Below are 23,715 nucleotides of genomic sequence, written 5' to 3' on the forward strand. Positions count from 1 at the left end.
CAAAATTCTTGCCTATTAGGTGGATGTCCTTAAATAAGCAACAATACTGCATGAATTTTCTCTGCCATGTCAGTTTTTTAGAGCCTTAGAATTCAACACTTTGAGAATGCCTAAGATTATCTTAGCATGCAGCAAAGCCCATGATATTACAGTGCAAAATATTTACTCAACTGATAGAGTTTTCTGTTTTGTTTCTAAATCAATTAAGAAATGTGCTTATGGAAAAGATTAGTCCAAAGGACTAATGGACTACATCTACCAAGGCCTCCACCAGACTGAGTCCCGTACAGCTAGATGGTGCCCAGCTATAACCACTGACTGCTCCGACCAGGATCACAACAGAGGGTTCTGGACAGAGCTGGAGTAGGATGTAGAACAAAATTCTAACACACAAAAAAAAAGACCAGATTTACTAGCCTGAAAGATACTGGAGAAACCCCAAAAGTATGGCCCCCACACACCCTTTCAGTTCAGCAGTAAAGTCACTTCTGAGGTTTACCGTTCAGCCAGGGATTGAACACCACCATAAAACAAAATGGGACTAATGAGGCACAGCAGTCCAGGGACAAGGACTAGAAGACAGAAGGGGACAGGAAAGCTGGTGAAACAGAACCCAAGGTTGAGTAAGGACAGTGTTGACATGTAGTGGGGTTGTTAACCATTGTCATAGGGCAACATGTGTACTAACTTTAATGAGAAACTATTTTGTTCTGTAAACCTTCATCTAAAGTGAGAATAGCAGCACAACTAGAAGAACGTAATTGATGTCACTGAACTGTGCTTGTATCTTTGGGTATGTATATTTTCACCAAAAAAAGAAAAAAGAAAAGGTCGAGAAGGGAGAGGGTTGACATGTCGTAGGTTGTTAACCTATGTCATAAAACAATATGTGTACCGACTGTTTAATGAGAAACTATTTGTTCTGTAAACCTTCACCTAAAGTACAAATTTTAAAAAAATTGTTTATGTTATAGTATTTAAAAAAAAAAAAGAAATGTGCTTTTGGATTCATAGAATCTATGAGTTAGAATTAATCTTTACCAATCATATTCACTTGCATGTTTTATAAAGATTTCAAAAGAGTACAATCAATATTTCAAAATCCACAGTACTATTTCAAAATTATGAAATGACACAATTCTAATTCAGAATGTACTGTTCAATTGAACACAATTCTACCAAAGAAAATAAAGGAGAGTCACACTCTAAAACACCCTTACTGCAATAGGAAGCTGAAGTATGATAGCGCAACTACCTTGCTTTCAGCAACCACTCTTTTTCCTCCAAAAGAAATAAGTTTGCCATTAGAAGAGTTAGGCCTTGCTACAGGAAAAAGTCCAATTCCTCATTGGGGTCAGGAGGAGGGTAGTAAGGCCATGCACCTTACGGGGTCAGAACTGTGGCAGAAATTCTTTCAATCCAATTAAATAGGAGCTTGCAGCCAGGAAATGTTTTTATGTGGGAAGCAGAGTTACAGTCTCAACTGAATTGAGCTTCAGCAACAGAGTGAAAGGATATATACACAACAGCAAGCAAAACAGAAAACGTAGGTGAATAAAACAACCTTATGGGCTAAAATGGAATGTGTTTGAATAAATTATCTCAAAGTAAGTTTTCTTTAAGCCAAGCAATAGAAGTGATACGATACTTTGATGGCTCAGTTAACCCAGTGAGACTCATTTTACCCGTTTAAATTTCTAGCATTTATAAATGCATGCATACATCCATATACATCCACAAGCATACATGTATAAACACACACATACACACTCCTACCTCTTTCCTGGAAATAGTTAACTGTTTCAATATTAAATCAAGTAATCTCAAACTATTTCTCCATTTTCTGAAGTATCTGGGAAGTCATTATACTTGTAGAGTTGACTCTTTAGGAATAACAAACAAGCAGAGACCACAGCCAGAGCAAAGTGTCGCCTCTCACTTACCTTCCAGAGGTCAGGGGATCCTTCCACCAGTTTGGCTTTGGTGTGACAGTATTTTAGAGCCAATTGCAAGCACTCAGTTCCAAATTCCAAGTCATAGTCACTACACTGATGAAGAAGAAAAAATATATAATAATAATAAGAGTTAGCAAGCTAAAATATCATTTTAAATAAAAATAAACCTTTTGTTTCATACTCAAGTATAAATAAGAAAGGAATGGCCTAAATAATCCACTGATTTAGTCAGCTACTGACTAAACAAAATTATACAATTATCTGTCCTATGACCCAAGACCAAACAAACAAAAATAAGGATGTTGCAATCATTATTAAGAGTTTTTAGCCTTCTCAATAGTTTCAGTTGTCTGATAAATATAATATTTTATTCCCTTTGCTTATAAGTCAGTTTTCCAAATGTGTTTATAAAATGCCTGAAGGTATGGCTGAGGATTGCTATATCAGAACTTTTGATTGAACAAATAAACATATGTGACTATAAAGCTCAAATCCTTATCTTATTCATATCAAGACATGTCCAGGTCATAATTCTCTTACTTATTTAATATTTAAAATACCAATATATCCTTTTTGAAGGATTTATATTTTGATATTTTAATTCTGCACATGGAAACTGTTCAGCCTTTCATTGTGAGAAAAATTTAAAAGTCACTCATATTTAGTAAAATATAAATAACATTTTTAAGCATTTTAGGCAAAAGCATCAAAATGACTAAAAAAATAAACCAGTAAAAAAAACAAGTTGCCGTCAAGTTGACTCCAACTCATGGTGACCTCGTGTGTGTTAGAGTAGAACTGTGCTCCATAGGATTTTCAGTAGCTGAGTTTTTAGAAGTAGATTACCAGGCTTTTCTTCCAAAGCAGCTCTGGGTGGACTCGACCTTTCAACCTTTCAGTTAGCAGCTAAGCCCGTTAACACTTTGCGCCATGCAGGGATTCTGTCTAAACAGTAATATAATGTAATTCACCTCAATAATACTCATTGAGTACCTATCATCTCCAAGCCTTAAGTACAACCATATAAAGATAAACGAGACATGTGCTGTGTCCTCAGGAACTCAGTTTCGAAGGGAAGGTGGACATATACCGGTTATTTTGCAACAGAATGTGATAGATACAGCACTCTGACAATGTCCAGAGTATCCCGGTGGAGAGAATACTTAAGCCCTAAGGACACTGTTATCAGAGGTCCACCAAATAAACAGGCCAGCTCAATCACTTTATAGGGAAGCTCATAGTCAACAACCCCCACCTACAAAACTCAGTAAGTCCAACCTGTCTCCAATATTTAAATACGAGCAGAAAATTTAAGGATTCTAATATGAAAGACAAGGTCAAAATGTAAAAAAAAAAAAAAAAAAACTATTTTTGAGGAAATAGAGACTATGCACTTAAAAAAATTATTAATAGCCACCATGCCCACTGCCCTCGAGTCAGTTCTGACTCATAGTGAGCCTATAGCCCCAGAAGACAAAATACTTGCAATCATAAAATAAGAGAGGATAATAGTAAAGATGGTAGAAAGCAGGAGAGAAAAAGATAATCAGATGATTTGTCCACGAAGTCCAATATCCAAATAAAAAGTGCAGAGGGAAAGAAAAGAAAAATGGGAAGAAAACAACCAAGTAATTCAAGAAAAGTTCACAAATGAAAGACATGAGTTTCCAGATTAAAGGAACTCATGAAATACAGAGCATAATGGATATAATGGATGAAAATATACTAAAACCAAAACCAAACTCATTGCTATCAAGTCGATTCTGACTCACAGCAACCCTGTAAGACAGAATAGAACTGTCCCATAGGGTTGCCAAGGAGCAGCTGGTGGATTCAAACTGTTGACCTTTTGGTTAGCAGCCATAACTCTTAATCACTGCACTACCAGGGCCTGAAAATATACTAAACCTAATTTTTTTTTAAAAAGTCTCTTACAAAGAAACAGGAATCCAGATGGGTTGGTACCTCTTAGTAGCAACAATGAAAATTAGAAGACCATGGAACAATTTCTTCACAATCCTTAAGGTAATTACTTTCAACCTAAAATTCTATTATCTCTCAACTAAGGATGAGGGCAAAATAGGGCATTTCCAAACATTCAAGGTCTCAAAATTTTTTTTACTCCCCAGGCACTGTTTCTTGGGAAGCTACAGGAGATTGTGTTCCACAAAACTGAGGGAGTAAAATGAGAAAAGTGAAGACATGGGATACAGAAAGCAGGGTATCCAATACAGGAGAGAAGCAGAGGGAATTCTAAGAATAATAATGAAGAAAGTCTAAAGATGATTGCTGTGCAGGAGACCAAAAGAGAAACCAGGTAAGCAAGAAAGAGACTGTGGTTCCAAGGAGGGGTGCCCACAAATGGAAAAGAAAAGATACAAAGACATACAGGTTAAGAACGAACAGAAACCAAATACCTTCCGAGATTGGTTTTCTACGTCTGAAAGCTTAGGACCATAGTCTCATGGGACAGCTCAGTCAACTGGCATAGTATAGTTCATAAAGTTCATGTTCTGCATCTTCATGAAGTGAGTGGTGTCTAGGGTCTTAAAAGCCTCCAAGCAGACATCTAAGATACAACTAGTGGTCTCTACTCCTCAGGAGCAAAAGGTAACCAAAACCTCAGAGATGAAACAAGTCTACAAGGCTGACAGCCTACAAGAGCCACAGCCTCATCTACCCTGAGACCAGAACTAGATGATGCCCAGCTACCACCAATGACCATTCTGATCAGAATCACAACAGATGGTCCTGGATAGAATGGGAGAAAAATGTAGATAAAAACTCATATTCTTAAAAAAGTCTAGACTAACTGGACCAGTTGAGACCAGAGGACTCCCTGAGACTATTGCCCTGAGACACTCTTTAAATCTTGAACCAAAATTATCCCAAGATGGTCTTTTAGCAAAATAACAGAGTGGCACACAAAACAAAGGATATTACCTGTAAGAAGAGTGCTCCACTAAAAAACCATCTGTATGAGACCAAATGGTCAACATTTACTCTAAAACAAAGATGAGAAGATAAGGGGGCAGGGAAACTAGAGTACTGGAAATGGAACAATGAGAACACATTAAAGAGAATGTGGACACACCGTGGAAAATGTAACTAATGTCACTAAACAATTTGTGTGGAAGTTGTCAAATGGGAATCTAACTTGCTGTGTAAACTTTCATCAAAAGCACAATAAATGGTTATTAAAAGAAAAAAAAGAATGAATAGCATCTCTCTGGAAGGTTGCAAAAGAAACTGTTTGACCCCGGGCAAGAAGATTAGGGGAGTGGTATGAAGACTATTTCTGTACTCTTTGCCATGTGTACGCTATTTTTATATTATTTATTCTAATTTTTTAATGTAATAGTTGTGGAGTATAATGCAATATTTAATAGAAATGTTATATTAAAAAAAAAAAGATGCTAACAAGTAAGAGTTAAGAGTTTTGTTTCCAATCATATATATTTAATACTTTCAGTAAATCGATCTGATGTTCTAATGATAACTAAGTTGCAGAATATTTAAAACTCTAAACATCTGAATTTGCAAGTGAGTTCTAGAAATAACAGCATATGTGTATTATTGCTATATTATGAAATATTAAGTCTGGCTACCATTATGGTAAACTAGCATGAGACATTAATTTTCTCACATGACAATCAACTTGTTCCTACTTTTCTTTTTGTAACAGGAATTTAAAGCAGTTTGCAAACTGTTGAAAATCATACTTTATTCATAAATAGGTTTTGCTTAAAGAATAGAAGTATGTATGTGCTCTAGTGAATATGGGGCACAGTTGCCAAGTGGTTAAGAGCATGGACTCTGAAGACAGACAGGCTTGGGTTCCAACTGTGGTGCTGCCACTTAACAAGGTGTCTGACCTTGGATAAACTATTAACTACTCTGTGGCTCAGTTTCTTCCTTTTTCAGGAATGGAGAATACGAATCATTATAAAGAATAAACATGAGAGTATATGTGAACTGTATGGCACAGTGTCTGGCTTATGGCAAGTCCTTGGTAAAGTTTGAATCATTATTGGTTATGAATTTAGATAGTTAACCACACAAACTGAGTCTTAAAAAGTAGCCAGAAGCAAATTAGTAACATATGATGGTTGTGCAGAAGTCTGTTTTCTCTGAAGGTATACTGGGCATAACTATGACCCAGGACACAATATTTTCCTTCTGCTTTCCCTTATAACAAGTTTTCATTAAGAAAACTTACTATGACTAAGTATACAAACTCTTCCTTCTGCTTTTCCTTACAAGTTTTCATTAAGAAAAACAGAAGAAATATTAGCAGTGAAATTAGAATAATAATACGGAAAAGAAAATTTTTTTTAATTACAAGCGTAACATATTTTTCTCAATTGTGACCATTAGAATAATGGATATATTTTGAAAAGTGTTTTTAAATCACACATACTTGAAGCCTTTTGATTATATATATACATTGCTTTTCTGGTTTTTTTTCTATGTAGTAGCAAAGCTAAGTAAATGTTTATTGTCAAACAAAATAAGCAATAGTCTGTAATAAACTTCCCGACACTGTTTAGTTCTTCTCCATGGGTCACCACCCTACTGCTAACCACCTTCCCTGCACCTTCAACTATATCATCTTCTCCATTATGCTGCAGTATATTCAAACTCATTAATTCATTGGTTCTCCACCTCCTAAATCTGAAGGAATACCAACCACCTTGCATCATTCTTGAGTGGGACCTAATCCTTTTCCCAACCACTACTTACTACAGGAGTCAAAGACAGGGTTAGCATTACTGATACCCACTCCTCTTTCTCTTTCATGTAAAAGTCACTATGCTTCTCAAATTCATGCCATTTGCCAAAAATTGTCCACCCTTCCTTAATGCTATCATCTCTCTCACAGTCTCTGCAGGATTACCACTACCAATTGCCATCAAGTTGATTCCAACTCATAGAGACCCTATAGAACAGAGTAGAACTGTCCCATAGAGTTTCCAAGGAGCAGCTGGTGGATTCAAACTGCTGACCTTTTGGTTAACAGCTGAGCTCTTAACCACATGGAAAAGTCTTCCTGTTTACACCAACTAATAGCATTATGCTGACTGAATTCAAGGTCCAAATACCGGTATACAACCTTTCAAACACTGTAGCAGTTTCCTTGACCTTTACATTCATTTGAACAATTTACTGCCACAATCACTCCTGGAAACTGACTTTACATCTGTCTGTGGTTTCTGTCAAATGTTTAATACCTCAGTCTCTGACCAGAACCTCAATCCATCATTTCTCTCTCACCTCACACTATACTTGCCCTTTGACCTGATTGAGACTTTCAACTCTGTGAAACCTCCACTTTCTCTTGGTTAAAAAAAATCTCCATTTTCTTAAACTGTCCTTACCAGCCAGGAGACTATGGTTGAGAGCATGAAGAATTTTATTACTTTCACCTGAACATCTTGCTGCATTGTCCATCCACTAATCTTCTTTACAAATCTCAACCACAAATTAATCACATAGTTTGCTTTCCTATTTTCTTCATTTTAGTTCACATTTTTATCAGTTATACATGTACATGGTTTAAACAACCAAATATCCCTGTAAGGTTTGTTATAAAAAACAGTTCATCCCACTCCCTTTACCCCACTTTGACTTATCCATAGGCAACCATTTTTACCTCTTTTAACTGACTATTCTAGTATTTATCTCCGTGTGTATCGGTCAACTTGCTAAGTAAAAAATAATCACAAAATACCAGCGGCATGTAGCAATAAACTGTTATTTCTCACTCATACAGCCGCAGTGACTGCAAGTTGGTGGATTGGCTGTGGCAGCTTTGACCCACGTGTCACACTCTGCGGGCCATGTGGGAGAGTAGCAACCAACCAGGTTATGACTTCCTTATGGCCATGGTAGAAGCACAAGGGGGCCAGTGCAACAGGACAAGCACACTTAAAGCCTCTGCCTATATCACATCTGTAAAATCCCATTGTCCAAAGCTAGTGAGGGGGCCAAATTCAGAGTCAGAGAGCAGGGAAATATACTCCACCCACCATGAGGCATGCAAAGGGTGTGGAATTATAAGACTTCTTCAGAGGACTGAAGAATCAGGATCAGTCATTTCCTCTATTACGCCGTAACTCTGAAGAACATGTTTGTGATGCTGCCTCTTCATTTTTCTGGTTTAGGAGTTTGTCCTAAACTGTGAGCTTCACTCTAAGGTGACTGGATTAGGATGTTTACTGGGGAATCTCTAGGGTTAGTATTTTTAGTCTTTCTTCTTGGATTGGACAGATTTCCCAAACAAAACTCTTCTGCTTTCCAGCTAGGAGGGAAAGCCAAGCTGCCAAGATTCTGGCTGCTGAGTGGAAGAAGAGGCCGAGGGCTTCCCTACTGTTTTCGGCAAATTGCTGTTTTTGGCAAGGTACTCAGGCTCTTAAGTACACCTGATGTTCTCCCAGGTCATAAGCAGTGCTTCACCGGCACCCACCTCCTTAGGGCTGGGGGAGGGGTGTGGTCATAGAGTACGGAAGGCAATTCAGAGACATAACTGCTTTTTAAATAGCTTTCAACCAACCCTCTCTGTTTCCCACTCCTTTCACTCACATTTCAGAGGTACCTAGTGCTACCAGGTCCTGAACATTCTGAGACTTCTAGTGTACACAATTTTAATCTTTGCTTTCCCTACTACTGAGGTACAACTCAGCCTTCTCAGGTCAGCTAAGTCAATCACTACTCATTTATCTCATTCTCAGTTTCCTGTTTTCGTTTGTTTGATTTTGCTATTGTCACCTCTCCTATTTTCTTTATTCTTGTAGGCTTGTTTTTAGCAGTTCTAATAAGGTTTAAAAAGTGAGCGAAATTATATAACTGTACAGTCTGTTAGTCTGTGCATTCTAATTTGATTCCAAATTGTCTTCCATAACGGGGGTTTTAATTTATATTTATAAGGATGTGGCAGAGCTGTTAACATGAGGTAATGAATAGAATGCAAAGGGGCTGGGAAACCTCTGAAACTATTTTATGCATAATGTGGTTATTTTTCTCAAAATGGACTCCACAGCTTTCAGAGGTTTTATAACACAAAAAAATTAGGAACAACTGTTTTATGGTAATCACGTAATGGTTCATGGCTACAAATAATCTAATTGCATATCCTTCTAGCCTTAACATCATTCACAATATTATTTCTGCAAGGCAGCCTGGGAAGTTTGCCCAACAAAGAACAATATATACATTAGAGTAAAACTAAATCAAAGGCATGCATGCACAAGTTTCTCACTCTGCAGTTATAGATTCATACTCAGAATGTTTCAAGTAGAAACAAAATAGGCTATCTTACAATTAGGTAAACAATGAACACCTGCATTCAATTTAGCGTCTAAAAATCAAACTTGAAGCATTTTGCATAATTTACATTGTTTGAATTATGCAATGTATTGTAGAATTGCCTGAGAGACAGTTATCCCAGAAGCTTTGTTCTTACAACGTATTAGATCATTGGATAAGTAAACAATCTTAGACTAAGTCCACATGAGGCTGATAATATACAGATGCCACCATCTCTTCAAAAAAACAAAGTACAAATGATCTAAGGACAATATTTATTCTTTGAGTACAAGCCATTCCATAAATTTACATGGCATTCGATTCACAAGAGGGTTTTAAATTCCTATTAACTAAAAAAAACAAAAAACCTATTATTCAAATTTTTGCCAACTTTGCCCTACCAAAATGCACTATGAACTCAGAGGTAAACACCATCTATGTCTTCCAGTTAAACATTACCTAAATGATGTTTCTTTTTCTACAGCCAAATAATGTGGGGGAAGAAATTACACGGGAGAACGAGTTTCAACAGTTTAATTCTAAAACTGCTCGTTTAGCCATTTCTGTTGACCTTCACAAACAAATATCGTCAAGCACTATGAAAAACTAATAATTTCACTGGAATGTTTTATCCTTCAACTTTTTGTATCTTATTTTAAAACATAAACCGGTCAAAAATCAGGCAATGAAAGTAAGGAGAAATAAGAGACTACTCAGAAACAAATAATTCATAAATGACTAACCTTATGCAGTGATTAAGTGAGTAGAAGTATCACATGTGATATGTCTAGCCCAAAAACAAGGGACTAAAGGGAAAAACTGAAACCCTATATCAATAGTCAACCCCATAGAATAGAACGCTTTAAATGTATGCAGGGAGAACTATTACAAGTCTGCTGCCATAATCTCATTAAGAGTTTTTGAGGATCTGAATTAAATTCAGAAAATGTAAAGAAGGAAGGGCCCAGATGCAGAAATTGCACCCACAGCAACAGGACTTGGCGTCATTATTAATCAGGTTGGATGATGTAGAAAGAAAGGTAGGTCCACTGGCTGAACTAATGATATATTAAATTTAAGTCACCTGCAGAGTATCTAGAAAAAATACAAATGGGCCCTTAAAAATATATACCAGATATTTATGAGAAACACATGAAAAAGAATAATCAGAAAAGTCAAAGAACCCCTGTGTATTTATTAAGCAAATATATTTTTCAGACAATATACTAAGCACTGAAATAGATGAGCACAGCTGGAGGAAAATCACAAAAGCCAATGTAACCCAGGGAGATACTTCCATAATGGAGGTCTGTGCACAGATCAGGGGAACTGAAGAACTTCAATGATTTCATGAGATCAGCACTTCAATGCTGTGAGCACTGACATCCTTACAAAATGGAAGCACGTCGTCTCAACTTTTTAAAGATAGATGATTCATAGGAAATACTTGTAAGTGACTAGAAATCTCCATATAATGTTTCTGATGACCACCGTGCTACAGGCAGAAGTGGACAAACTATGGCCCATGAGACAAATCTGGTCACTGCCTGTTTTTGGAATGACAGGTGTGTTGGAACACAGACACATGAATTCATTTATGCATTTTCTATGGCTGCTTTCATGCCACGATGGCAGAGTGGAGTAGTTGTGACCAAGAAGACCTTATGGCTCACAAAACTGAAAATATTTTACTACCTGGCCTTTTATAGAAAAAGTTTGCCAACCCCTGCTATAACCAATTCATGATTTTGAATGACTTTGGATTCTAACAAGTTAACTATGAAGTAGTAAATAGGAGAAATCTTTTGACATCAAACGTGCAGGAGAAGTGTCACAACCTTAGATGAGTAGTGACAAATGGATCTGTGAATCATAATTCAATAATTCAATGGCAGGATTATCAATATGCTTGTCATCATAAGCCCTGTTCAAAAAAAACACATGAGTGGCATACTAAGTTTGACCTTGGACAAAGACATTCCTCAAAAAAAAAAAAAAAATGCTATAAATGGACATTAATAAGTCAACTGACAAAAGTAGAATATGAACTGTGGGTTAAATACCAACATTAAATTTCTTGAATTTTTTAATTGTGCTATAGTTACATAAGATAATCTTCTTAGGAAAATCACATTGAACAATTAAGGTGTAACGGGACATGATGCATGCAATATACTCTCAAATAGCTCAGAAAAAAATAAATGTACCTATAAGCGTATCTATCTATCTACCTATCTACAATAAAACAAAAATGGCAAAACATTCAACACTGGTAAAGGGTGAAGCTGGATACAGGGCAATCAGAAGTTTTCTGTATTATACTTGCAACTTTTCTGTAAACTTGAAATTACTTCAAAATAAAAAGTTAAAAAAAGAAATTCCTCAAGTGGATTATGTTCAGCGTAAATCATATGGGAAGTGTCATGGAGACAGCTGTAGAAATTACTGATTCATAATTACAATACATATTGTCACTTTATGTGTAGTTCCATTCTGTCACTAACAGTGCTGCTGAAATAACTGGTGTCCTCACAGTCATCTAGAATTTTCTGGCCTCTAAGAATCTAACACTGCAATGCCCAAGGTCCGAATAATGGTTCATTTTATTGTAATATACTAACATAAAATAATTTTGCAGCTAACAGAAAATCAACACAAACTAGCTTAAGCAAACAGAGGGAATGATGACTGAAAGGTAATTTGAGCAATCTTTCCAAAAACAAGAGCAATGATAAAGCAGAGCTTACAGAACTGAACAAGGGAGTAAACCAAAAGAAGCTGAAATAATTCTCTTCCTCCATCTCTCTGCATACCTTTATTCGTCTTCAACTGCACACTGGCTCCCTCAGCTAATTGGGCCATATGTTACCAAGCATCGTTAGCAAGATCTCTGAAGATTTATATGTTACCCCAAAAAAGAAGCAGCTCTTTTTACCTTTATGTCATTTTTGAAATTAAAGGAAAGGACTAATCAATCCAGACAAGGTACCCACCCTGACCAAAACACAATCGTCAAGGTCAATTGTACAAAACAGCTCCTTCTATTTTAAATGAGAAGCGGAGGGTAGAAAGCTAGGAAAGGAAGAGGGGTGTGGGAATGTGGAATTCCAAGAGAAGCCCAGGAGTTAGAAGTCAAACAATAACAATCTGATATTGTACAGATGATAGCAACTCTGAACTGCCACCTTTTGGTTAGCAGCCGAGCTCTTAACCACTGTGCCATCAGGGCTCCTGAATGGCGCAATGGTTAAGAGCTCGGCTGCTAGCCAAAAGGTCGGCAGTTCAATTCCACCAGCTGCTCCTCGGAAACCCTATGGGGCAGTTCTGCTCTGTCCTATAGGGCCACTATGAGTGGGAATCAACTTGATGGCTACGGGTTTGGTTTGGTTTCTGGTTTTGCCCCACCGTAATGGGAATAACTCTGTGAACATGTTCTTTTGTTGAACAAAAACAGAAATAGGTTATTTCTAGATGGCCTAAAGTGATTACTGTATTTTTTTTAAATTTCACAAAATTTAAACTGAGTTCAGTACACGCAATTAAAAATGCAACAATCTGCTTTACATCCTAGTCAGATAGTCTATTTGGTCAATGATTATGTTTGGTCAGGGTGGGTACTTTATAACATCCAGATTGATTAGTCCTTCAAATTACTTTTCCCCCTTCTGCACAAACAGTAGCCTGTGCTGACCCACTTCTCATACTAATGCTTAATACATTCTGCCGTCTCCCCATATTTCACATGTTATCTTCAAATCTTCTTGCACATCTTTCATTATGCAATCTGGCTCTCCCAGCATCAATTCTTGACTACAATATTAGCTATCAAATTCTGTTTCCATATTATCTATGAAATTCTATGGATTCTTTCCTTAATAAACACCAGTATCTTGTTCTCTGCAGCCTGTGTCCTTCAATCATGACGTAAATCATAACCAAGAGAGCAAGAATTAAATAAACACTAGGCCACCAAGGTAAACAGGAACCCAAAGGAAGCTGGTACAATTGTATTAATATAAGTGAAAACAGACTTTAAGGCAAGAAGTTTTAGTAGAGATAAAGAGGACCATTGAATGTGATAAGAGATTCAGTTGATCTGGAAGGCAGAAATATTTTAAACTTGTGTCTTAGACATCTAATGCTGCTATAACAAAAATATCACAAGTAGATGGCTTTAACAATCAGAAATTTACTGTCTCACAGTCTAGGGAGCTAGAAATTCAAATTCAGAGCACCAGCTACAGCGGAAGGCTTTTTCTCTTTGTCAGTTCTGGGGGAAGGTCCTTATCATTAATATTCCCCTGGTCTAGGAGCTTCTCAGAACAGGGACCCCAGGTTCAAAGGACTCGCTCTGCTCTTGACACTTCTTTCTTGGTAGTATGAGGTCCTCTATCTCTCTACTCCTTTCTCTCTCCTTTTATCTCTTGTAAGATAAAAGGTGATGCAGGCCACATCCCAGGGAAACTCCCCTTACATCAGATCAGGGCTGTGACCTGAGTGAGGGTGTTGCATCCCACCCTAATCTTCTTTAACATAACCTAATCTTGCCTCATTAACCATAGGCAGAGATTAGGATTTACAACACATAGGAAAATTACATTAGATCACAAAATGGTGGACAACCACAGAATACTGGGAATCATGGCCTAGCCAAATTGATACACATTTTGGGGGGACAAAATTCAATTCATAACAACTTGTATGGACCTAATTACAACTTCAAAACATATAATGAAAAAAAAAAACAAACTACAAGGAACAACTGACAAAACACTCTGGGGTGGGGAAAGATTTAAACACACCTCTCTAATTGTCAGAGAAACTAAACAAAAAAATTAGTGTAGATATATAAGATTTCAACAAGACAATTAACAAACTTGATCTAATGGAAACACATATATCATTGTATCTAACACCTACAGAATTCTTTGCAAATATACTGAACATTTTTGAAAACTGACCATATTCTAAGGCCATAAATCACATCACAACAAATCTGAATGAACTGACATTATACCAAATACATTCTCTGACCACAGTGTAAGATAGAAATCAAAAGCAAAACAATGATTTTTTAAAATCATAAATCATTCAGAAATTTAAAAGCACATATCTAAATACATCATGGGTCCAAGAAGAAATTGTAATTGAGACTTTAAAAAAAAAAGGGCAATATTTAGAAGTAAATGATTAATGAAGAGATTCTTAATATTTAAAGTGGTAAGAGGCAAGGCCAAGATGGAGGAGTAGTCAGATGCTTCCTGTAGTCCCTCTTACAACAAAGACCTGAAAAACACAAGTGAATCAATCGTATATGACAATCTAGGAGCCCTGAACATCAAAGACAAAATTGAGGAATCAGGCTGAGCAACAGGCGGAGGGAGAGACGGTTCAGAAGCAGTGAGGAGTTGCCAGACCTGACCTGCCTGGCACCTGCATCCTTCCGGCTGGATCGGCCGGCACGTGGTGAGGCAAGCAGCGGTGCTCAGAACAAGTTTTCCACATCAGGAGAGACCAAGCGGCAGAGAGTCTGCTCAAGCCTCCAGAACCAGCAAAAAGTGGCACTCAGTCGGTGAAAGATTAAGTACATGCATCTACCCTACCGCACAGATCAAAAAAAACCCACCCTTTGGGAAGTATCTCTCTCTAATTTACCTGCTCCCTCCCTGCTTTGCTCCAGGTCTGGTCAGGCTTCAGAGATTGCTACACTCCCTGGGCTGGAAGTAGGACATGTTGTGTGCCCTGAGCCATTCTCCCGACTTTGGAGAGGGAACAAATTAACAAACGGGAAAAATAATCTTCCAGCTTCCCTAAGCTAGGAACTCAGGGCAGGCACAGCCTCAGCCTAGGCACAGACATAAGGGGTCCATGGACTTTGAATGTCTTTCCCCTCTGCATAGACCTGTGTGGGCCCATTTCAATGGCGTAGGCCTTCATTAGCACAGTTCAACAGGGTATATACCTGAAGCCTATTTTCATCTGTATCAGCTATAAGGGAGAGTGGCAGATTCATGACATTTGACACTGCCCTGCCCATTAAGCAGGGTCCTCACCTACCCACATCAGAAGCCTGAGGACTGGTGGCTCCACCCACTCCACCTAGTCACTTGCAACACGAGTCCAAGAATAAGTGGTGCCTCCCAGTCCTTACAGCCAACAGCACTGGGTGCCCATGTCTGGCTGCAAAACCCACCCACATAGCATTCTAGGGAACAGGGACACACTTTCCATCCAGACACTCAGGGACAGCCATCAGCACCCTGCCTTGTTCAGCACATGACCCCCTACTGCAGCCAGATACCTGTGTCTACTCTAATCACCCCAGACCATCTAGGACTGTAAGTAAGAGCCTGCATCACACACTCAGTGACCAATGACCTGGACACCTGAGCTGAATCCACGTAAGAAAAGTAAACGGACTCCTGAGCTTGCATACCTGGTAACAGCTCTAACCACCTGCTGACAAGACATGAGGGCTTCAAAGACGCCAATAATCAAACTAGCTCACATGACCAGCCTCTTTGGGCATACCAAAATAAAACAAAACAAGAAGCTAGGACACAGTAAGCAAACAAAAAATGAATAAATATAATAACTTATTGATGGCTTGGAGACAACAGTCAATATCAAATCACATAAACAGGCAGACTATGATGGTTTCAGTAAGCAACCAAAACAAAGAATCAAGAAACCTTCTGGAGGAAGATAACTTCTTGGAATTACAGGAGATAGAATTCAAAAGATTAATATACAGAGCTCTTCAAGAGATCAGGAAGGAGATCAGACAAAACACTGAACAATCCAAGGAACACACAGACAAAGCAATAGAGGAGCTTAAGAAGGTTATACAAGAGCATAATGACAAATTTAACAGGCTGCAAGAATCCATAGAGAGACAGCAATCATAAATCCAAAAGATGAACAATAAAATTTCAGAATTAGACAACTCAATAGAAAGTCGTAAGAGCAGAATTGAGGCAATGGAAGTCAGAACTAGTGAGACTGAAGATAAAGCACTTGACACCAACTTATTTGAGGAAAAATCAGATAAAAGGATTTAAAAAAAAATGAAGAAACCCTAAGATTTATGTAGGACTCTATCAAGAATAACCTACGAGTGACTGGAGTACCAGAAGGGGGTGGGGGTTAGGGGATAGCAGAAAATACAGAGAGAAATGTTAAAGATTTCTTGGCAGAAAACTTCCCTGATATCGTGAAAGATGACAAGATATCTATTCAAGATGCGCATCAAACCCCATATAAGGTAGATCCCAAAAGAAAGTCACCAAGACATATCATAATCAAACCTGCCAAAACCAAAGATAATTTTAAGAGCAGCTAGGGATAAACAAAAAGTTATCTATAAAGGAGAATCAATAAGACTAAGGTCCAACTACTCAGCAGAAAGCATGCAGGCAAGAAGGCAATGGGATGACATATGTAAAGCCTTGAAGGAAAAAAAAACTGCCAGCCATGAATTATATATCCAGCAAAACTGTCAAATATGAGGGCAAAATTAGGGCATTTCCAGATAAACAGAAGTTTAGGGAACTTGTGAAAACAAACCAAAATTACAACAAATACTAAAAGGAGTCCTCCAGTTAGAAAATAAATAACATCGAGTAACAATCCCAAGACTAGAACACAGAACAGAACAACCAGATATCAACCCAGATAGGGAAGTCACAAAAATAAATCAAAGCTAAAACACTGTAAATAGGGAAACAGAGACATCAATATGTAAAAGATAACAACATTAAAACAAAAAAGAAGGACTAAATACTGCAGTCACTGATCTTTCATATGGAGAGGAAGTCAAGGCAATATAAAGAAATAAAAGATTGCTTTAAACTTAGAAAAATAGAGGTAAATATTAAGGTAACCACAAAGGAAACTAACAATCCTACACATCAAAATAAAAAATGAGAAAAACATAAAGATTCAGCAAAATCAACAACAATGAAAAAGATGAAAAGAAAATACAAAAAGAAAAACGACTCAACACAGAAAATTAAGTGGAACAAAGAAACTGTCAACCACACAAAAAAAAGACATCAAAATGACAGCACTAAACTCATATCTATAAATAATTACACTGAATATAAATGGACTAAATGTACCAATAAACAGACAGAGTGGCAGAATGGATTAAAAAAACACAATCCATCTATATGCTGCCTACAAGAGACACACCTTAGACTTAAAAGACACAAACAAACTAGCACTAAAAGGATGGAAAAAAATATATATCAAGCAAATAACAATCAAAAAAGAGCAGGAGTGGCAATATTAATCTCTGACAAAATAGACTTTAAAGTAAAATCCCCCACAAAGGATAAGGAAGGACACTATATAATGATTAAAGGGTCAGTACACCAGGAGGACATAACCATAATAAATATTTACGCACCCAATGACAGGGCTCCAAAATACACGAGGTGGTACATAAAAGTATACATTTTCCTTTAAATGTTCACATCAGAAATGAAAAAAAATCTGAAATTAATGGAATAAACCTTTAACTTAAGCTTTTTTTTAGTAGAATCAGGCTGAAGAGAAAATGAAAATAATAAAGATAAGAGTAGACATTTATAAATTAGAAGATAAGACTGTAAGTGAAAGAATTAACAGTTGGTTCTTTTAAAGGTCTGAAGAAATTGATAAATATTTGAGACATAATTAGAGATATAACAGAAGTGTACAACAATAAGGGCATAGTATAATAATATTTATACCATCTAATTTGAAAACTAGTTAAGATCATAAAAATCCTAGAAAAACACATTACTAAAACTTACTCAAAAAGAAACAGAAAATATAGAGTCATTATAACAATTAGAGAATCTAAATACCATACAAATCTATAGAAAATGGGACATTCTATGAAACAACTGGTCTGTACTTTGCAAAAAGTCATTGTGACAGGAAAATAAGATGGGAAAATTCTCTAAATTAAAAGAGATTAAAGAAATACACTAAACAAATGCTACATCTGACCTTTGCTTAAATAATTGTTCAAGAATAACAGGTATAAAAGACATTCTTGGGAAAATTGGTTTAATTTAAAAATGGACTGGTACTGGGTAATATTTCAAGTAGGTTAATTTGTGATACAACTACCCATCTGTCAGTTTGTTGTACTGTGGTGGCTTGCATGTTGCTATAATGCTGGAAGCTATGTAACCAGTATTTCAAATACCACCAGGGTCACCCATGGTGGACAGGTTTCAGTGGAGCTTCCAGACAAAGACAGACTAGGAAAAAAGACCTGGAAATCCATTTCAGAAAATTAACCATTGAAAACCCTACGGATCACAAAAGAATAACATCCAACATAGTGCTCAAAGATGAGTCCCTCAATCGGAGGACACTCCAAATACAACATGGTGACAATGGACTCAAGCCTACCAATGATCATGAAGATAGAGCAAGACTGGACAACATTTCATTTTGTTGTATGTGGGGTCGTCATGAGTCAGAGTTGACTCAACAGCAACCAACAACAACAACAATTTGTGATAATGCAATTTAATGACAAATAATAAACTATAAATACATGCAATAATATAAATTAACCTCAAAACGCTGTTGTGCAAAAAAGCAAGTCAAAGAAAATTTCCAGTATGATTCTATTCAGACATGCATTCAAAACTAAGAAAATCTACATAAAAACATTTTAGGAACACCTACATATGTAGTAAAACAAGAGAAAGGAAAGGAAATTATTAACACAGCATTGAGGACAGTAGTAGCAAGCAAGGGAATACAATCAGGAAAGAGCACACAAAAGACATCAACTAAAGTACTGGTAATGTTCTATCTCATAAGCTGGATGATGGGCACATAAAATTGAACACCTATTATTTGTCTTTATCTCTATTTATCTATCTATCTCTATCTCTATTTATCAATCAGTCAAATGTATATCATACATACTAAATAAGATATTATATCACACACACATGCACACAAAAGCCTTCCTGGCAGTGAATGAACTAAGGCCAGTGTGTCCTTCCCTCAGCAGCAGAGGCTTAAACTGTAGTCCCCTGGTCAGGCTGAATTCCATAGCATAGAGAGTTTCAGACCTGCGAGGAACTATTTAGTGGGAATAGATTAAGATTGTCTGGGGACACTGAAAGGTTAGACAGGAACACCTATTTCTTCTGTAACAAATAACATACTATTCTAAGAAATTTAATAAATCTCTTTAGTGACAAGGGATTGAGATTTCATTTGTTTTCAGCAACTGTAAAACAAGTAAGTGAACATACAACCCAAGAGGTCAGTAGATTTTACGCTCATTTTTGCACATCTTATGGATTCTGCTATGGACTAGCTGAGCATGACATTGGCAAAAGCCAATTCCTCTATGCCATTACACTTGCTTGGGGCACGACTAGCCTTCGATCCACTTAGACTTCAACAACAAGACCCTTGTGTTCAAGACACTCTCCTGGCCCTTGCCACCTTGAGGGCAGCTGCTGTTGGGTACAGAGGGAGGGAGGCAAATAAACGGTGCATCACTATTAACAAGATCTAGAGAGTAAGTATACTCTTCTACACCTAATCACTTAGCTCAGTATCCTCAGGTAATCTTCCTATGATATAACAGTTCAGTTATAAAAAACAAAACACTGAGAACAGCAACTGGAAAGAGTACATAGAAACCTTAGGAGGCAGTGAATTTATGTTAACGGGGAAGGAACAACTCAGAAAAGGAAGGTGAAAATGGTTGCACAACTCAAAGAATGTAATCAATGTCACTAAACTGTGCATGTAGTAATTGTTGAATTGGTGTATGTTTTGCTGTGTTTATCAACAAAAACAAATTAAAAAAAAAACACTGAAAATTCTGATTTCATTTTTCTCATTTTTTACCTCAATAATGAAAGTGTCTAAAACTTCTGGTTTTCAGTCTTTGTCAGAATTTATCTGTTTTTGTATACATAATAAATAATAAAATGAGATACTGTACTTAAAAGTTTAAATATACTAAAGGATGTGCCCAACCCACAGCCCCTGCAAGAAAGCATCAGCCTTGTTTTATTCCCAAGGTTCCTTCGGCCCCCCCACTCCCCCCATTCCACAAACTCATTACCATCGAGTGGATTTCAACTCATAGTGACCCTATAGGACAGAGTAGAAGTGCCCCAGAGGGTTTCCAAGGAGCAGCTGGTGAATTCAAATTGCCAACCTTTCGGTTAGCAGCCAAGCTCTTAACCATTGCGCTACCAGGGTCCTAGACTCTGACTGGCTATGTTGGGGGACCTAACCTCAAAGTACTCATTCATCTGATTGTCAATAGTTTATGATATGAGTAAACTGGATGAAAAAGGAAGCAGAGTAACTTAGGTTCCATCTGCAAGAATTTGAACTAGAATATTTGCCAGTTGGGAAGGGAAGACAAACCTTAAAGGGCACGCAGTCCCTTTGGAACCAGAGAGCTATGGCAACTAAAACTAAAGTTACAAAGAAACAGAAATTGAAGATTAAGCATATAGGTGGGGAAAAGGTAATGCATTAATCATAGAGAAAAAAGCTAAAACCCTAGCAATAACTCAGGTCTCGACAACTTACCAGTTTCCAGCCAAGCATAGTTTTCCAATAACCTACATGTCTTTCCTAAAAACTTTTTGAGAGTTTCTCTTTCTTGCAACCACAAGAGCTATACAGGGAGATTCCATAAACATTTAATTGTTCTAGGAACAATAAGAATTATCAACAGAGGCAATGATCCCAAAAGTTTCCTGAAAGACTAATGACTTTATGCTCAAAAATCATGGTCTAACAATATTTTTTATAACAAAGATTGAAGTTAGTTTAATAAATTAGAATATATTTTAAATTAAAAAAAAAAAAAACCCTCAGTGACAGCAGTAAGGATGAACCCTAGGACTCTTTCCCACTCCCAGTTCTAAGTCCTCTGAAAGAACTACTTTCCCTCTCTGATTAATCATTATTATTTCCTGAGTGTTGACATTTATTACCTGCTATTCAATGTAAGCAAAAGCACATTCTCTCTCCCAAAGGATTATCATGATATTAAACAGATATCTAACAGACACAGGCCTAAATTAAGTATAAAAACAGGATCCTAAGAAACAACTCACTGATAAGTTTTCATTGTCAAAATATCATGACTAGGAAACATATGTAGATATTAAAGAAGGAAATCCTTCTTAAAATGTGGACATCACGAGATCAATACAGAGCATCTGTCTTACACAGCTCAACACGGAGATACTGTTCCTGTGGGGAGTCCTCACATGAGCGGAAGATTTAATAGCCATCAAGTCCATCGCGAGCTAAAATTATTTTAATTTGTAGGCTTTGGGACCACAAAAGAGCTGAAGCAATATTTCTGGGGAAAATAGTGACTAATCTATATTAACTACATTTTAATAAAGTCTCTGCATGTTATGTTGTGGCTGAGAGAGAGCAATTGAGATTTCAGTATATACCTGCCAGATCTTGCCAAATCATGGGAAGTTTACTAAGTTGTTGCATGACTTTTTTTTTCCCAGAAAGTATAATATTTGTAAAAGACCTCAGGGTGATTACCCTGGAGACTAAAAGCTATCTTTTGCCTATTCAAATGTATAGCTAAAGGCAAAACAAACTTCCTCTCTCAGGTAACTCCAAATTGGTACCAATTTTGTCTAGTCCCTAAAAACTCACAAATCACAAAAATGCTACAGCACTTGGCATCAGCCAGTATCATATGTGGCTGTCATGAGGCAAATACAAAAATAAAATAAAATAAAAATTTGAACCCCAAGGTCTTTCAAGGTTAGATTACAGTAGAAATCAGTGCTTGGGGTAAGACATTCAGTTCTTTGTCACATTTTAATTTTTTCTCATTTTTCCTAAAAGAGTAAAAATATTTAATAGCATCCTTCTCATCATCTACTTCAAAGAAGTAACATCCCTTTCACTTTCTCCTTTCCAAGAATGAGGAGTTTCCCAACTTACTCCAGGGCAAACTCTGACTACCTTCAAGTAGATCTCAACCTTGAGAATGCAAGGGAAGGTGGCTAGGACTCAGGGTATATACACTAGGGAACAAACATCTCTAACACCTTTGTTCAAGGTGCATCCTATGAAAACCAACAAATGGTAAATCCAAGGGCAATGCTGTAGGAGAAAACCATATGCGCTCCCTAGGGTAAAATACTCCTTAATTCATACATTAATTTAAAAAACATTCCTAAGTTAAACTGTGGTTTTCACCTTAAAATTTATGCTTATTAAAAAACTCTCCTAAATATCAATGTAGTGGCTCGGGTAGGGGGCCTCAGCTCAGTAATTAAGATACAACACATACTTCCCTCTGCTCTGTACTCAACTGTGTCCCCTCTCATCTACTTGCTACAAAATGTTAGACCATATTCACCACCACACATTGTCTTTGCCTAAGGCTAAGATAAATTTTGCATGAATTTTTTTTCTCTGTTCTCCATGAAATCCAGATTAGAAAAGATTTCCTGTTTTAACTTCTCCTCTCATTATATATAATATTTTTAAAAGCCATATTTTTATTTTGCCCTAGAGGTAAGAAATGCTAATGAACCACATGTCCATTCATTGTAGGATCTTTAGGGAAAAACCATCTTCCAATTGTCCAGGATACTTTTAGAGGCTTTTTTTTTTTTAATGATTTATATTGCCATTGTTTGTTCCATTATATTATTTTATTCGGTCATCTAAAAGATTAAAAAATTGTGCCCTACTTAATTTTTAACCAATGGATTTATATATTCTGGATGTTTCATTGTGCAAATACAATAAGTATAGAACAATCTAGTAAACTCCATTCAAGAGACCACCAGCCTTGCTTCAGATTTTCTGTAAATTAAAAACATTACGTAGGACTAAAGTTAAATCACAATACTCTTGAAAATGAATTAATAAGTTGTTGCTTTGTTTATAAGAACCACAGAAAAATAGCTCTCTATATATAGTTCTCATAATGGAATATTTTACTTACTACTGTTTTGAGAGAACATATGGTGATTTAGGGTGACTTTTAACATGGCAGTCTGACAAACCACCAAATAACAGCACACACTTCAGGCCATCAAAGAAAAAGTGAACCCTTTAAAAATGGCTTTCTAGACAGCTGGCACACGACACCTGGACTTACACTGCTAAAACAATTAAAACACACTATAACTTCTAATAAGTCAGCTATTGAAAACTCTATGGAGCACAGTTCTACTATGATACACACAAAGTCACTATGAGTCAAAGTTAACTCAACGACAAATTTTTGTTGTTGTTTTTATTTTGTAAAAATACCACTTCTGGAAAATTTTGTAAAACTAGAAATCCAGGAGTTCCGGAAAAATGGCACTCTAGGCAGAAGCACCACGCCATCCCTCCACAGCAAAGATCCGAAAAACTAAGCTGAACAGAGAATACAACAATCCTGAAACCCTAAAACATCAAATGAAGA

The 23,715-nt window shown here is 36.8% G+C and overlaps 1 protein-coding gene across 2 annotated transcripts in view; it reads right to left on the reverse strand.

Moving 5' to 3' along the window:
- CRPPA (CDP-L-ribitol pyrophosphorylase A) overlaps positions 1–23,715 on the reverse strand; it is a 315,799-nt gene that overhangs the window by 233,510 nt on the left and 58,574 nt on the right. For both annotated transcript variants that reach the window (XM_004377417.2, XM_023732277.1), the window contains exon 4: positions 1,944–2,048. In XM_004377417.2, the coding sequence (XP_004377474.1) occupies positions 1,944–2,048 (105 nt within the window). The remainder of the gene's footprint in view (positions 1–1,943; positions 2,049–23,715) is intronic.

The sequence above is a fragment of the Trichechus manatus genome, unplaced genomic scaffold (assembly GCF_000243295.1).
Source record: "Trichechus manatus latirostris isolate Lorelei unplaced genomic scaffold, TriManLat1.0 scaffold00050, whole genome shotgun sequence".
In the NCBI taxonomy this organism is placed as follows: Eukaryota; Metazoa; Chordata; class Mammalia; order Sirenia; family Trichechidae; genus Trichechus; species Trichechus manatus.